Genomic DNA, 13,830 nt, shown 5'->3' on the forward strand with positions numbered 1-13,830 from the left:
TCAAATTCCACGCCAACCGTAAGAAATGCGAGTGCCAAGGTAAAATACACTGAACATTACATTACTTCGGATACTTCGAATTACAACCACGTAACGTCAAAGAAGTGCAATCCTTTCTTCAAACTGCTAGCTGGTATAGGCGATTTGTAGGAAACTTCGCAGAAGTATCTCGCCCGCTCAACGACTCAACGAAAAAAAAGGCAGTGTAGCGGTGGACTCCCGAATGCCAAACGTCATTTGAAAAGTGAAGGAGAAGATGAGCATCCTGTAGAGTACGCGAGCCGTTTACTGAATGCCGCAGAACGAAACTACTTCACGTTAGAGAAGGAATCCTTAGCTGTGGTGTGAGCCCTGGGAAAATGCAGGGGCTATGTTTAAGGCTCCCCGATAGTCGTGCTAACCAACCACCAACCACTACGACGGTTACTCAGTTTGAAATCCCTTACTGGTAGGTTAGCACGACGGGCTTTACTGATTCATATCAAGATAGAGTACTTACCAGAAAAACGGAATGTTGTTGTCGATACTTTGTCTTGTCCTTCTTGCGACCATGAAGAACAAGTGGCTTGCGAGTTGTGCGAGGTTATTATCGAATTAGCAAATGAGATAAGAAACGAACACTTGAAAGATCCTGAACTGGCAAAAATAATCAAAAGTTTCGAAGATCCTTCGGATACAGAATTTGTCAAGTGGACAGATCGAGGTTATATTCTGTCCCAGGGAGTACTTTACCACTACTCCCCAGAAGAAGATGAACAAGAAGCACAATTGGTAGTGCCTATTCATGAAAGAGCCAGAATTCTAAATGGATATCATGACGCACCAGAAGCCGCTTGTCATGGTGCTTTGCGTACTCTCCAACGCATTGCGAAGAGATATTACGTCATAGGGATGCGCCTATGTAAGTAAATGCCTTGAGTGGCATTGAGTGCCGAGTGGCAAAAGGTGGATATTCATTGTTGAAGACATTTCTACGAAGTGGGTCGAGTTATTTGCCTTGCAGTTAACGAAATATTTTTCCGCTATGGACTTTTTCGTAAAATCATCAGCGACAATGGCGTACAGTTTGTATCCACTGTTATGCAGCAGGTATGCTATACCTTGGATATCAAGGAAACATTTACCCCTCTTTATCACCCATCAGCTAACATGGTCGAGAGAAAAAATCGTGATATTTAACCACGATTATCGATCATGGCCTGAAAAGCTTGCAACGACCAGATTTGCCATGAACTCCGTATGGTGTGAAACTATAAGGAAGACTGCTGCCTACTTACCATTTGGGTGCGAGTTACGAACTTCCGATGACGTGAAACATGATTTCAGGGTCGTTACGGATACCAAGAATTTCCTTCCCCAGATAACTCCTTATCTAAAGAAAATTTCAACCATTTGGCAAGAGATCAAAGCGTTAAATGAAAAAGCCCAAGACTGTCGAAAGGTCTATGCGGATGCCAGGAGAAATGATGTGGATCCTTACAAGATTGGTGACCTAGTGTGGGTGCAGACACACGCGCTTAGCAATGCTGCGAAAAGACTCACTGCAAAGTTTCATTCGAAAAGAGATGGCAGGTATCCGCAGTCAGTTATGAGGTTGCCCACCCTAATAACCAAACAACACCGTTAGGAGGTTACTATATCTCATCTCTCACTCATGAAAAGCCAGTGAAGTTGAGAAACCTACACTTGGTTTGAGAAAAAGGAGGTGACCCTCGAAGAAGAAGAAACCAGCTAATAGAACTGGTCCATCCTCGAGGCGAGTTCGAGACCAAGGGGGGAGACTGTAACAAATCCCTTCTACCCATCCATGGGCCGGTCGTGTCTATGGAAGGACAGTAAGTTACAGCCTGGCCACGGGTCACTCGCCGATGCGAATATTCGCGCGGTGCGAACGGCGACCGACGACTGAAACAAACGCATAGCAATATAATTATGAAGCCACGCGCAACGGCGACCGGCGAAGCGACCGGCGAAATGTACCAAGCGAACCGCGTGGGCAACTTGCGGCGCGACGGGCGAGTAAAACAAATACATGAATCAGTACGGCGCGAGCCACGGAGTCGAGCGGCAGTCGCGGCGAATAGTGCAGTGATAAAACGAGGCTTTTATTGCTGAAATACTAGCTGGACCATCTATTTGGAAGACTGATTAAAAAGTTAGAAATTCATTATTCGGTCTACCGTCAATTACAGGTTAGAAGTTGTTTTTGCTTTAGTTGTACGAAAAATTACTGTCATTTAATTTAGATTTTTGCAATAAATAAAATAGTTATCTGAAAGTGTTTCTATTTCATGAAATATCAATATACAGGGTAACATTTAATTAGCTGATAATATTTTTGGCAAAGATAGTTCCAAATAAATTTAGTTATAAAAAAGTCCGTTTGCGACCATTGCTTTCTTGGGAAAAGTTGTTTATACTGTTGGATATCATAGGTAATTCTCCAAAATATAATCAGCTAATTAAATATTACCTCTATACATAGGCATATAAATGAATACGTAATGTAGATTAATATAGATGGATATCTATAGATAGGTAATTACATACCTTAATGTCAAAAACAATATTTCAGCGGCACTTGAAATTCTATTTGCATTAAGTTTATTCTACAGTTCTGGTTGAATATTTATAAGAATATAATCGAAGGTTTCAATACTCATTCTGGTATACTCAAAACATTTTTCTGGATATAATCTGTATTTCTCGTACTTCTTGTGGAATTCTCCATCTACACCCCGATTTTTATTCAAATCATGTTCTCCACAATCTCTTACAAATATCAGGTCTTGAACCAAAAAACAATTACTTTACAAGCAATATCGAGATGAATTCGATAAAGACATTTCGCTGTCGGACTATTTCATCGTATTGTATTGTATTGTATGTATAATTTTTCACATATCCAGACTAATTCAATGGGGTATTTTGTTATGAAGCAACAACCATATTTTTGGAATATTTTGCTTTTGCATTGTTTTTACCTATGTCTCTGATAACTTTCATTTTGGATATCGTATTATGTTTAACGTAACAAGCTAACAAGCAATGTATTGGCAAGAAAATATAGTCACTCCACGATATGTTGAAGAAAATGGTGCGAGCTGTCGGATATTTTTTCTATGAACATCAATTTCTAAACCCTTATCAGCGTTTTTTTATAAGTAGTACATTCAGGAATGGTAGCTCTGATTGTTTCCAATTCCATATATGTAAACTCAATATTGGGGGATCGCCGTTTCCAAATTCAAAAATCAGTCCACAATATTTATATCTAGTTGTTTTTCTATTCACCGCAAAGAATAAAGTTGTTAACCTTGTTGTTCAGAAAGTGCCGAAGTGAACACTCTTCAGAAAAAAATATTTATCAGTTTTTGAAATATTCATAATCTTTCTAAAAACGTTTCTCATCGTTCCTGTGTATTTTTAAACACAATCGCCAGATCATCATTCTCGAACATCCATTTGATGACTTCCTGCTTGTCTAACTTGAATTTATAACTGTATGAAGTTACAGTTGACCTAGTTATGGCGTACGAATTGTCTTCCTGTAGCGAAATAATCTCACTATTGTTTTGTTATCACTGCTGAAAAAATCCAGTTAATTAAACATCTTCCTTTCTGAAAGTTTCTGAGAACTTTCTATAAATACCCTTTTATAGTTGTTTTTTCTTGGAACTGTACTTGATAACAAACTCACTTTCTTCGGAACAACTTTCTATAATCGACAGGATTGAAATTGTTCAATGGTCAATCTTTAAAAAAATATAATTCAACTGTAACGTTATTGCAGAATGATATATTTATTCTTTGTGAATCAGCATTTTTTTAGAATGGGTTCTGTGTTTGAATCATTGTTCAACCAGTTATGAAAAATTTTATGAGAAAATATGTTCAACAAGTTATAAAAAATTATGAGGGAAAATATGTGGATAATCTCATACCAGTGGGAGGGTTTTTGAATAGTCGTTCTATGATATAGATATTATTAACGTATACATTTTTTTGATCGATAGGAATAGATGAATGTTATTTGTTGTTAGATATAACATCAATATGTGTGGAATATACCCATAAAACGCATTCAAGGTAGTTCCATTCAACACAGAAATAGATTTGATACACTTGCCTCACAATGAATAATGCTCGTATGTTTTCGTAGGGCTTAATTTGGAGTTCCTATTTGGAATATCATTGAGCCATTACATCATAGAATAGAATTGATTCAGTTTTCCTATTCGGGAAGATGGTTGAGAACTGCATTTTTATTTACCTCAATAAGTTTAGGAACCAATGGATATCTTATGAACATGAACAGTTTTGAGACTCCTTCGAAAGTGGTGGATTTCTTTCCCTTCGAATAAAATTCATTATTTGGTTCTTCAAGTGAATCGACTTCCACACCAAAGGCAGAGGTGGCTATAACATCGTTAGTAAAACGGGTAAATGTGTCTTTCATTTCTACTTCTATACATTTTTCATCTTTCTTGAGAAAATGATTCACAAAATTCTCAGTGCATTTCGAAATTAAAACAAACATTATTCGCATTTTGCTACTGGTGAACGATGGGCTGAGGATAGATCGCATTTTTCGCCATTTTTCACCTAAAAAATTATAAATCATATTACTAGTTCTCACGAAAGTGCATTAAGGCCACATTCTTTTATTGTTAGTTTCTTGGAAACTTTGACTTTCATGAGTGATAGCTACATTACAAATATTACAATATCACAATATTACAAGTAGGAGAGCTGAGTATGATAACGAGATGGGAACAAATTCCTTTGGGGAGAATTAAACAAATATATTCGATAGTTCATTCAATATTGATAATAATTGAATTTATTAATTTCCATACATTCGTGATTGAATTGGAGTATCTCTACGAGGAGGTGTAGCATATGTGGAAATCATTTTTCCATTCTGAAAACTGTGTCTGTATTCCTTTATGCGTGCTTCAAATATTCTTTCAGTTCGATGGATGTAAAACATTCGACTTGATCTACATGCCTATAATAAACAACTTGCTGATATTGATGATCTTCATTAGTGAATCAGGGAAGAATGCCAGTATATTTCTAGTTGAGTTTCGAGTAATATCGTAGATGAGTGAAAATAAACTCCATTACTGTTTGAAACATACAGATATAATTCCGAAAATAATTTCAAAAGACAGTGTTAGGGTTTTAACTCGTTACCAATGTGGACTGTATATAATTATTCACTAGTATTAATGAGAGCCCAAGTACTTTCAACAAACTATAATTCCAAATATTACACAATGTGCAATGTATGCACTGTTTGTCTTCTATTCTAACGTGTTACCATCGTCACACTTGACTAACTACCCAAAAGCTCTTAAAACTGTTATCTCTCTATGCGCGAGGGGTGTGTTGGCATCGTTGCCAGATATATAATTTATCCTGTAATTTCTAACATACCCCCACCTTGAAAGATTGTCTTTCAAAACGAAATGTAAAGTTACAAGAAAATAACATAATTTTACAACTACAAATTAGGCATCAATACATTTATGTGATTGCATTGTCAATTGGTAAAGGACACACTTTGGAAATAGCTCTTTTAATAACACCATTTTTTGTTTTAATGGAAACAACACGAGCCTTCCCATCAGGACCTGAGAACACTTCACACACACGGCCAAGTTTCCATTGGAGAGGAGGAAGATTTTCTTCACGTACTATAACCAGCTGTCCAGTCTGCAGGTTATCTTGCTCAATTTGCCATTTATGACGCTGCTGGAGTTCGGTGATATAGTCCTTTGACCATCGATTCCAAAAGTGTTGGTACATCAGTTGAATATGCTGATATTTCAAGAGTCTATTGATTGGAATTTCCATTAAATTTGGATCTGGTAAACTAGTTAGTCTTTTTCCAATCAGGAAGTGAGATGGTGTCAAAACGTCCATATCGTTTGGATTGGAGGAGAGTGGGGTTAATGGTCGAGAATTCAAAGCTGCTTCTACCTGTGTGAGCAGAGTTGACAATTGTTCAAATGTTAATGAAACATTACCCATTACCCTTTTCAAATGAAATTTAGTTGATTTTATCCCTGCCTCCCATAGACCACCAAAATTTGGAGAACTGGAGGAAATAAATTTCCAAATTACGCCTTCATTTGCAAAGTAGTTTACGAGTGGAATCTCATCGTTTTTCAAAAATTCAGCCAATTTTTTCAATTCCAAATTGGCACCCACGAAATTTGTGGCATTATCATACCATACACAATTCGGTTTACCTCTACGCGAGCAAAATCTTCTGAATGTAGCAATAAATGCTTCAGATGTAAGGAAGGAAATTAATTCTAAATGGACTGCTCGAGTGGTGAAACAGACAAATAAACAAACATAGGATTATGAGAGCCTTGCACCACGACCAGGTTTATCTTTAATTAAAAAAGGACCTGCATAATCCACTCCAGTGGTGAAAAATGGTGGCATTGGACGAACCCTTTCTTCAGGAAGAATACCCATAATTTGAGAAATACCTTTCGGTTTAGTTCTGAAACATCTAATACATTCGAATACGATTCTTCTGGCTAGGTTCCTACCTCCAATTATCCAGAAATTTTCCCTTATTGAACTCAACAACATGAGAGGACCACCATGAAGCAGTCGTTCATGTTCAAACTTGACTAAAAGATAGGAGAAATGATGTTTTGATGACAAAACTACGGGATGTTTCTTAGCATAATCCAATTCTGATAGTTGAAGTCTTCCCCCCACCCTGAGTAGATGTGATTCATCCAAAAATGGACTTAAGCTAGCAAATGACTTCAACTTAATCGGTTTTTCCGCTTCAATATTATTTATTTCTTCAACAAAGGACTCCTTTTGAGACCATTTTACTAAAGTTGTCATAGCAATTTCTAACTCGAGGGGTGTTAACGAATCATGACGTTTATCAAATTTACTTTTACAATTGTGAATGAACCTTAAACAATAAGCCAATGTGCGTTTCATTTTAGTTAACGATGAAAATTTTCTAAATGGAAAATATGAGATTTTTTGTGCTGCATGACAAGATGAAACTTGTATTTTTATTTCTGGTATATTTTCTGGCTCAATGTTTTTTACAAATAATAAGGGCCATTTTTCCTCTGCAAGTGATAGCCAACTTGGACCTTTCCACCACATTTCACAATCACCAATTCTCCCAGGGCTTATACCACGAGACAAAGGATCTGCAGGGTTGTCCTCACTTTTAATATACCGCCAATCTTTTGGATCAATGAGATTCTGTATTTGCGAGACCCTGTTTGCGACAAAGGTCGGTAATAAATGTGGTGATGTATTAATCCAACATAACGTCACAGTTGAGTCAGACCAGAGCACTGTTTTTGAAAATTGAAGGTCTAGAGAACTTTTAATTTTGGTTATTAATTTAGCTAAAACTAAGGCACCACACAGTTCAAGTCGTGGAATTGTTTGAGATTTTAACGGTGTTACCTTTACCTTAGAACCGACCAAACAAACGTGAATATTGCCTCTTTCATCTATGCTTCTTATATACACGCATGACCCGTAAGCCTTTAACGAGGAGTCAGCAAAGCCATGTATTTCCAATCTAGTAGGATTTGCACAAACTACACGCCGTGCAATTTGTAAATCATTGAGAGAATTAAATTGATTTTTCAATTGATACCATTGTGTATGGATATCAGACGGCAATGTTTCGTCCCAAGTCACCTTTAATGACCATAAGGTCTGTAACAATATCTTGGCAATGATAACACAAGGACCCAATAAACCAAGTGGATCAAATATTTTTGATATATCAGACAAAATTGATCATTTTGTTATTTTGTCTGACTTTGAAAAATCAATACTATATTTGAGTACATCTAAACTAAAACACCAATACAAACCAAGCGTTTTGTTCTCTTCCTTCTCACCGAAATGAACATTTTCCAATTTAGAAAAATTGCCATTTATTTTTTCGGTAACTTGCGGATCACTGCTAATCCACTTCCTCAGTGGAAATCCACTCGCTTTCAATAATGATGACACATCATTACATAACTGAACTGTCTCTTCAAGAGAATCTGCACCAGATACAAAATCGTCAACATAGAAATGATGTAAAATAGCTTGTGCCGCCTTTGGGGCACTTTCTAAGTTTTGAATACCAACTTCCTTTAAACACCTCATAGCCAGAAAAGGTGCTCATTTTGTTCCATAGGTAACAGTGTTCAGAACATATTCCTTGATACTTTCTTCCGGATTTTTGCGCCACAAGATTTTTTGAAGATTTCTATGCAGAGGATCTATTCAAATTTGCCTATACATCTTTTCGATATCTGCGCACACTGCAATATTGAATTGACGAAAGCGCAACAAGATTTTCAAAAGATCGTCTTGGTTATTTGCACCTTTATACTGTATGTCGTTGAGAGAGATGCCGTTACTTGTTTGTGCGGATCCATTGAAGGACAACTCGTAATTTTGTTGTCGAACTTTGTTCCTTTAGGACACCATGATGTGGCAAAAAATATGACACTTGTTCATCATATGAAGATGGAGGTGCCAATGACATGTGTCCCATCATTTCATATTCTTCCATGAAATCACAATACATATTACTTAACTGTGGATTCTTTGCCAACCGCTTTTCCAAACCCAAAAACATATCTAAAGCATGTTTTTTGGAATCTGCCAATTTACATGGTGATTCAGATAGTGGCATTTGTACCATAAATTTTCCATCAGAAGATCTTTTTGTTGTGTTAACAAAAATCTCTTCACATTTCTGCTCATCCTCAGACATGTAGTTGTTCAAGGAAGGAGGTTTCTCTATTGTCCAAAACTTCTCCAATTGATCGTGTAGATCAGAAGTTTGAGAAAGATTGTTGCTAACAAGATTACACTGTGTTATCATGTTTCCTGTGTGTCTACCTATAGATCCTGAAACAATCCAACCAAGTGATGTTTTTTGTAAAATTGGGTTTTTTAGTCCCAACTTTATTTGACCAATACATAACAAAGAATAAAAAACTTCTGCTTCAACAAGATATCTATCGGACTGGATTTCGAAAATCCAGGATCTGCCAATGGAAGATGAGGAGGAATATTCAAATGACTCACATCAATGTTATAGTTTGGAATGTTAACCGAAATTTGAGGAACAACCAAGCACATTATATTTTGTTTGAAATTATTCTTTATAGATTGAAATGTAATGTTGCATCTATTTTTTATTTCAGATACCGACTGGTTAATGCCAACAATTGATATCTGAATATTATCCAACTCAATTCCCAATTTTCGTGTAAAACTATATGTGATAATATTAGATTGAGATCCATTATCAAGAAGAACTCTAGCGATTTGAGGACAATTATTTTTATCCATCACATATACCAAAGCTGTAGACAATAGTACTTCATTGCCTCCATCATGTACTATATTTTCATTGAGTGTAGTTAATGTAGATGTGTTAGCTGAAGTGATTTGTGAAGTACCCATTTGAGGATCAGCTGATCCACTTTCATTAATTTACCTAGAATGTTGTGTTTCAAGGTTGTTTAGTGACTCATCAATAGGTCCTTTGTGTTTTTGTACTTCATAGTGCAACAAAGTGTTGTGTTTCTGACCACACTTTCTGCAGTTACCACTCAAACAATCTCGACTTATATGTGAAGCTCTTCGCAAACAATTTAAGCATAATTTTGAACGTTTAGCATATTCATATCTTGAACGCACACTCATTTTTCCAAATTTTTCGCAATTACCAATTGAGTGGTTACCATTACAACAAGTACAAACTATATTTGACACTAAAGCCAAAGATTTACTGGGTTTAAAATCAGATTTGAATTTACCATGATTAGATTTTTTATCAACATGACTGTTTTCTAATGTTTCTAAGAGTTCGGCCCTTGATTTCAGAAATTCTTTGAATTCACTCAATGTTGCTAATTTGTCGCGAGGCCACTCTTCTTCCCACTGACGTAGTGTGTTTGAATCTAACTTCCCACAAATAAGAAATATTATAATTATGTCCCAAGAATCAATTTTCAAACCCAGAGACTCCATTGCATCCATGAGTTTCCGTAATTCGCTTAACGACTCTCTCACCAATGACGGTAATGCAAATAACGATTTCAGGTGATTATTGACTAATAACGATTCATTGTTATACCTATCACAAAGTAAATCCCATGCAATTTGATAATTTATGGCAGAGAATTCCAGTGATTGTATTATTTGCCTGGCGTCACCATCTAAAGCACCTCGAAGAAAATGGAATTTTTCAATGTTGCCTATAGAGTCATTCTCATGAATCAATGACTTGAATGTGTCTCTAAATTCCAACCAAGTATCTACAACTCCACTAAATTTGGGAATAGGAATAGGTGGAAGTTTAGGTTGTGACATTATAGCGTTAGGGGCTCTCAAACTGTGTATGGACAAAACAGATGCTCTTTGTGACATATTATAATCGAAATTGTCATTAATATTTACATTGAACCCATCCAAAACTTCCTTGCAAATGGCTATAACTTTATGATAAGTATCATCAAATTCTTCCCTGATTTTCAATTGATTCTCCAAGTCATTTTCGTCTACCAACATTTCTATTGTTGTTTGAACTTCATTAAAATCTGATAATAATGCGTTATGTGACTGCATCCTTGATTCTAATTCTATCAAAGATATTTTTTCAATGAGCTGACCATTATTTTTTTTATCCAAATACACATCTACAAATTTCTTGAAAAGTGTTAGGCGAGCTTTCACTACACCCCTTTTTCTGTTTAGTGTTTTCATATCCTCTGCCATCGTATTTTTATTTTTGTAGGTAGTTAAATAGCACAAAATATGAAATAAATATTGAAAATAGAACAATTGCCAATCTATATACACAGTCAAAAAAACAGCCTTAATAGGTATAGAGGTACATGCATAGACTCACTTTCGTTCTTCCAATAAACAAACCAATGTACCCACTGCTCTTCACCACGTGGACCTCGAAGTTCACGTTGTTAGAAATCCTTCCGTCGCCGTCGCAGATGACGCCCACCGCCTATCCAACTTCAACACCGGCAATTCGTAGAAGTTGTCGCTGACAACTCCTCTGAACGTATCGGCAGTCAAGGGGCGATAGAGTTCAATTTTGCTAAGCACTACTTCTGGCGACCACTCGATGTGAGGGTGTTGCTTGTTGCTATGCGGTCTTTTACCGCGCTCAAGTGACTTATGTTTCGTGTTGAAGAACAGTTTCCAAATTGTCTCAATAAATGAAAGTCTCAACCACAGATATAAACTATCGGCATCCGTAATTTTCACTCTTAATAGCAGTATTATCCAAACTTGATGCACTGAATTATGCTCGAACTAACAGTAATCCAATGGTGAATGCCAACAATTATCCAAATATATCCGGCTCGAAGGACCAAATGTTAGGGTTTTAACCCGTTACCAATGTGGACGGTATATAATTATTCACTAGTATTAATGAAAGCCCAAGTACTTTCAACAAACTATATTTCCAAATATTACACAATGTGCAATGTATGCACTGTTTGTCTTCTATTCTAACGTGTTACCATCGTCACACTTGACTAACTACCCAAAAGCTCTTAAAACTGTTATTTCTCTATGCGCGAGGGGTGTGTTGGCATCGTTGCCAGATATATAATTTATCCTATAATTTCTAACAGACAGTGAGTAATCAGATCTCACATGTTTCACTTTGGAATATCTTTTCTTGCAGTTAGAAAATTTCACAATAAAATAAAAAATTTGAATAGAAATAATCATTCTGGAAAAATTATACTGTTACTCTAGAGGTGGAATTGTGCCATATAATCTCCCATTCATTTCAACTACCATTACTCGCAATTCGGGTAAAATACAATTATTACTTCTCTAAGATTTGACTGCTGTCTTCGAAAGACTGTCAGTCAAAAAATAATAAATTATGGTACTATTGATTTTTTTTGGGTTGCGGGGAGTTGAACCACGAATGTGAGTGATTTTCCATATGAAAATATATGGGTTCACAAAAAGTTGTTCGATAGTGGTAGTAATGATAAGTGGAATTTGTTCAAGGGAAAATGTTCCCACTATCAGGATACTAGTCTCATTGTCAAAAATGATAGTAATAATATCTCTTATTTTGATAATCACCAATATGACAGAGACTTCACCTGAACGTTTCAATTGAATTTTAAGTAAATTCAAAGTGAATGACATGTAAATATGTTTATCATTGGATTTTTTTTTCATATATATATATATATATATATATATATATATATATATATATATATATATATATATATATATATATATATATATATATATATATATATACATATATATATATATATATATATATATATATATATATAAAATATATATATATATACATATATATATATATATATATATATATATATATATATATACATATATATATATATATATATATATATATATATATATATATATATATATATATATATATATATATATGACATTATTCTTCCTTCACAATAATTTTAAACTGTAACGTTTTTCACAAATATTTTATCCAATATTAGACATCCTTTAACCAGTTTTATAAATGTATTGTATCAATGTTCATCCATCCAGTTGTGTCCAATATTTTACATAACCATCATATGAAACATGCTCAAAAAGTTCATCCCTGATGATGGAAAGAATTTATTAAATTTCCGAAAGCTTAGACAAACTTTAAAGACTACTCTTTCATTTGCTGCTTAGCCCCATTATTTGTTGGTTCCATTCCTAACTAGTCAGCAACGATCACCTTCTGCTCTATATATATATATATATATATATATATATATATATATATATATATATATAATAATGGACACAACACTCCAAAAGTGGGGCAAACCGCGGACACGTATTTCTGGCTATTGGCCTCATCAGCGCGGTGCAGCCAACTGTAAAGATGGGCAACACTTGTTTGCCGACAGCAGGAAACAACACAAACGAACGGAGTCAACAACAGGAGCCAACCGCACATTTGTGGTTCCAGTTAAAAGACCTAGAATTCCCAGGCTACATCTAACATGACCACGTAGGCAGCTATAGCTACCTGCGTGACATCCGGGTCCAGGATATAAATACAAAGAGATATTTTATCGTCAAACACTTGTTTGACTCCGTTCGCTTGTGTTGTTTCCTGCTGTCGGCAAACAAGTGTTGCCCATCTTTACACTTGGCTGCACCGCGCTGATGAGGCCAATAGCCAGAAACACGTGTCCGCGGTTTGCCCCACTTTTGGAGTGTTGTGTCCATTAATTGTATCATTTTTGATTTTTATATCATACCCACTCGATAAAATATCTCTTTGTATTTATATCCTGGACCCGGATGTCACGCAGGTAGCTATAGCTGCCTACGTGGTCATGTTAGATGTAGCCTGGGAATTCTAGGTCTTCGAACTGGAACCACAAATGTGCGGTTGGCTCCTGTTGACTCCGTTCGTTTGTGTTGTTTCCTGCTGTCGGCAAACAAGTGTTGCCCATCTTTACACTTGGCTGCACCGCGCTGATGAGGCCAATAGCCAGAAACACGTGTCCGCGGTTTGCCCCACTTTTGGAGTGTTGTGTCCATTAATTGTATCATTTTTGATTTTTATATCATACCCACTCGATAAAATATCTCTTTGTATTTATATCCTGGACCTGGATGTTACGCAGATAGCTATAGCTGCCTACGTGGTCATGTTAGATGTAGCCTGGGAATTCTAGGTCTTCGAACTGGAACCACAAATGTGCGGTTGGCTCCTGTTGTTGACTCCGTTCGTTTGTGTTGTTTCCTGCTGTC

At 36.0% G+C, this 13,830-nt stretch overlaps 1 protein-coding gene across 1 annotated transcript in view; it reads right to left on the reverse strand.

Annotated features, from left to right (window-relative positions):
• The window catches only part of LOC111504278 (cytochrome P450 9e2), a 40,487-nt gene that overhangs the window by 10,942 nt on the left and 15,715 nt on the right, over positions 1–13,830 (reverse strand). The window contains exon 4 of the mRNA XM_074184164.1: positions 4,274–4,605. Within this exon, the coding sequence (XP_074040265.1) occupies positions 4,274–4,605 (332 nt within the window). The remainder of the gene's footprint in view (positions 1–4,273; positions 4,606–13,830) is intronic.

The sequence above is a fragment of the Leptinotarsa decemlineata genome, unplaced genomic scaffold (genome assembly GCF_025532065.1).
Source record: "Leptinotarsa decemlineata unplaced genomic scaffold, Ldec_3_MD MMD2_P_RNA_scaffold_2, whole genome shotgun sequence".
Classification (NCBI taxonomy): domain Eukaryota; kingdom Metazoa; phylum Arthropoda; class Insecta; order Coleoptera; family Chrysomelidae; genus Leptinotarsa; species Leptinotarsa decemlineata.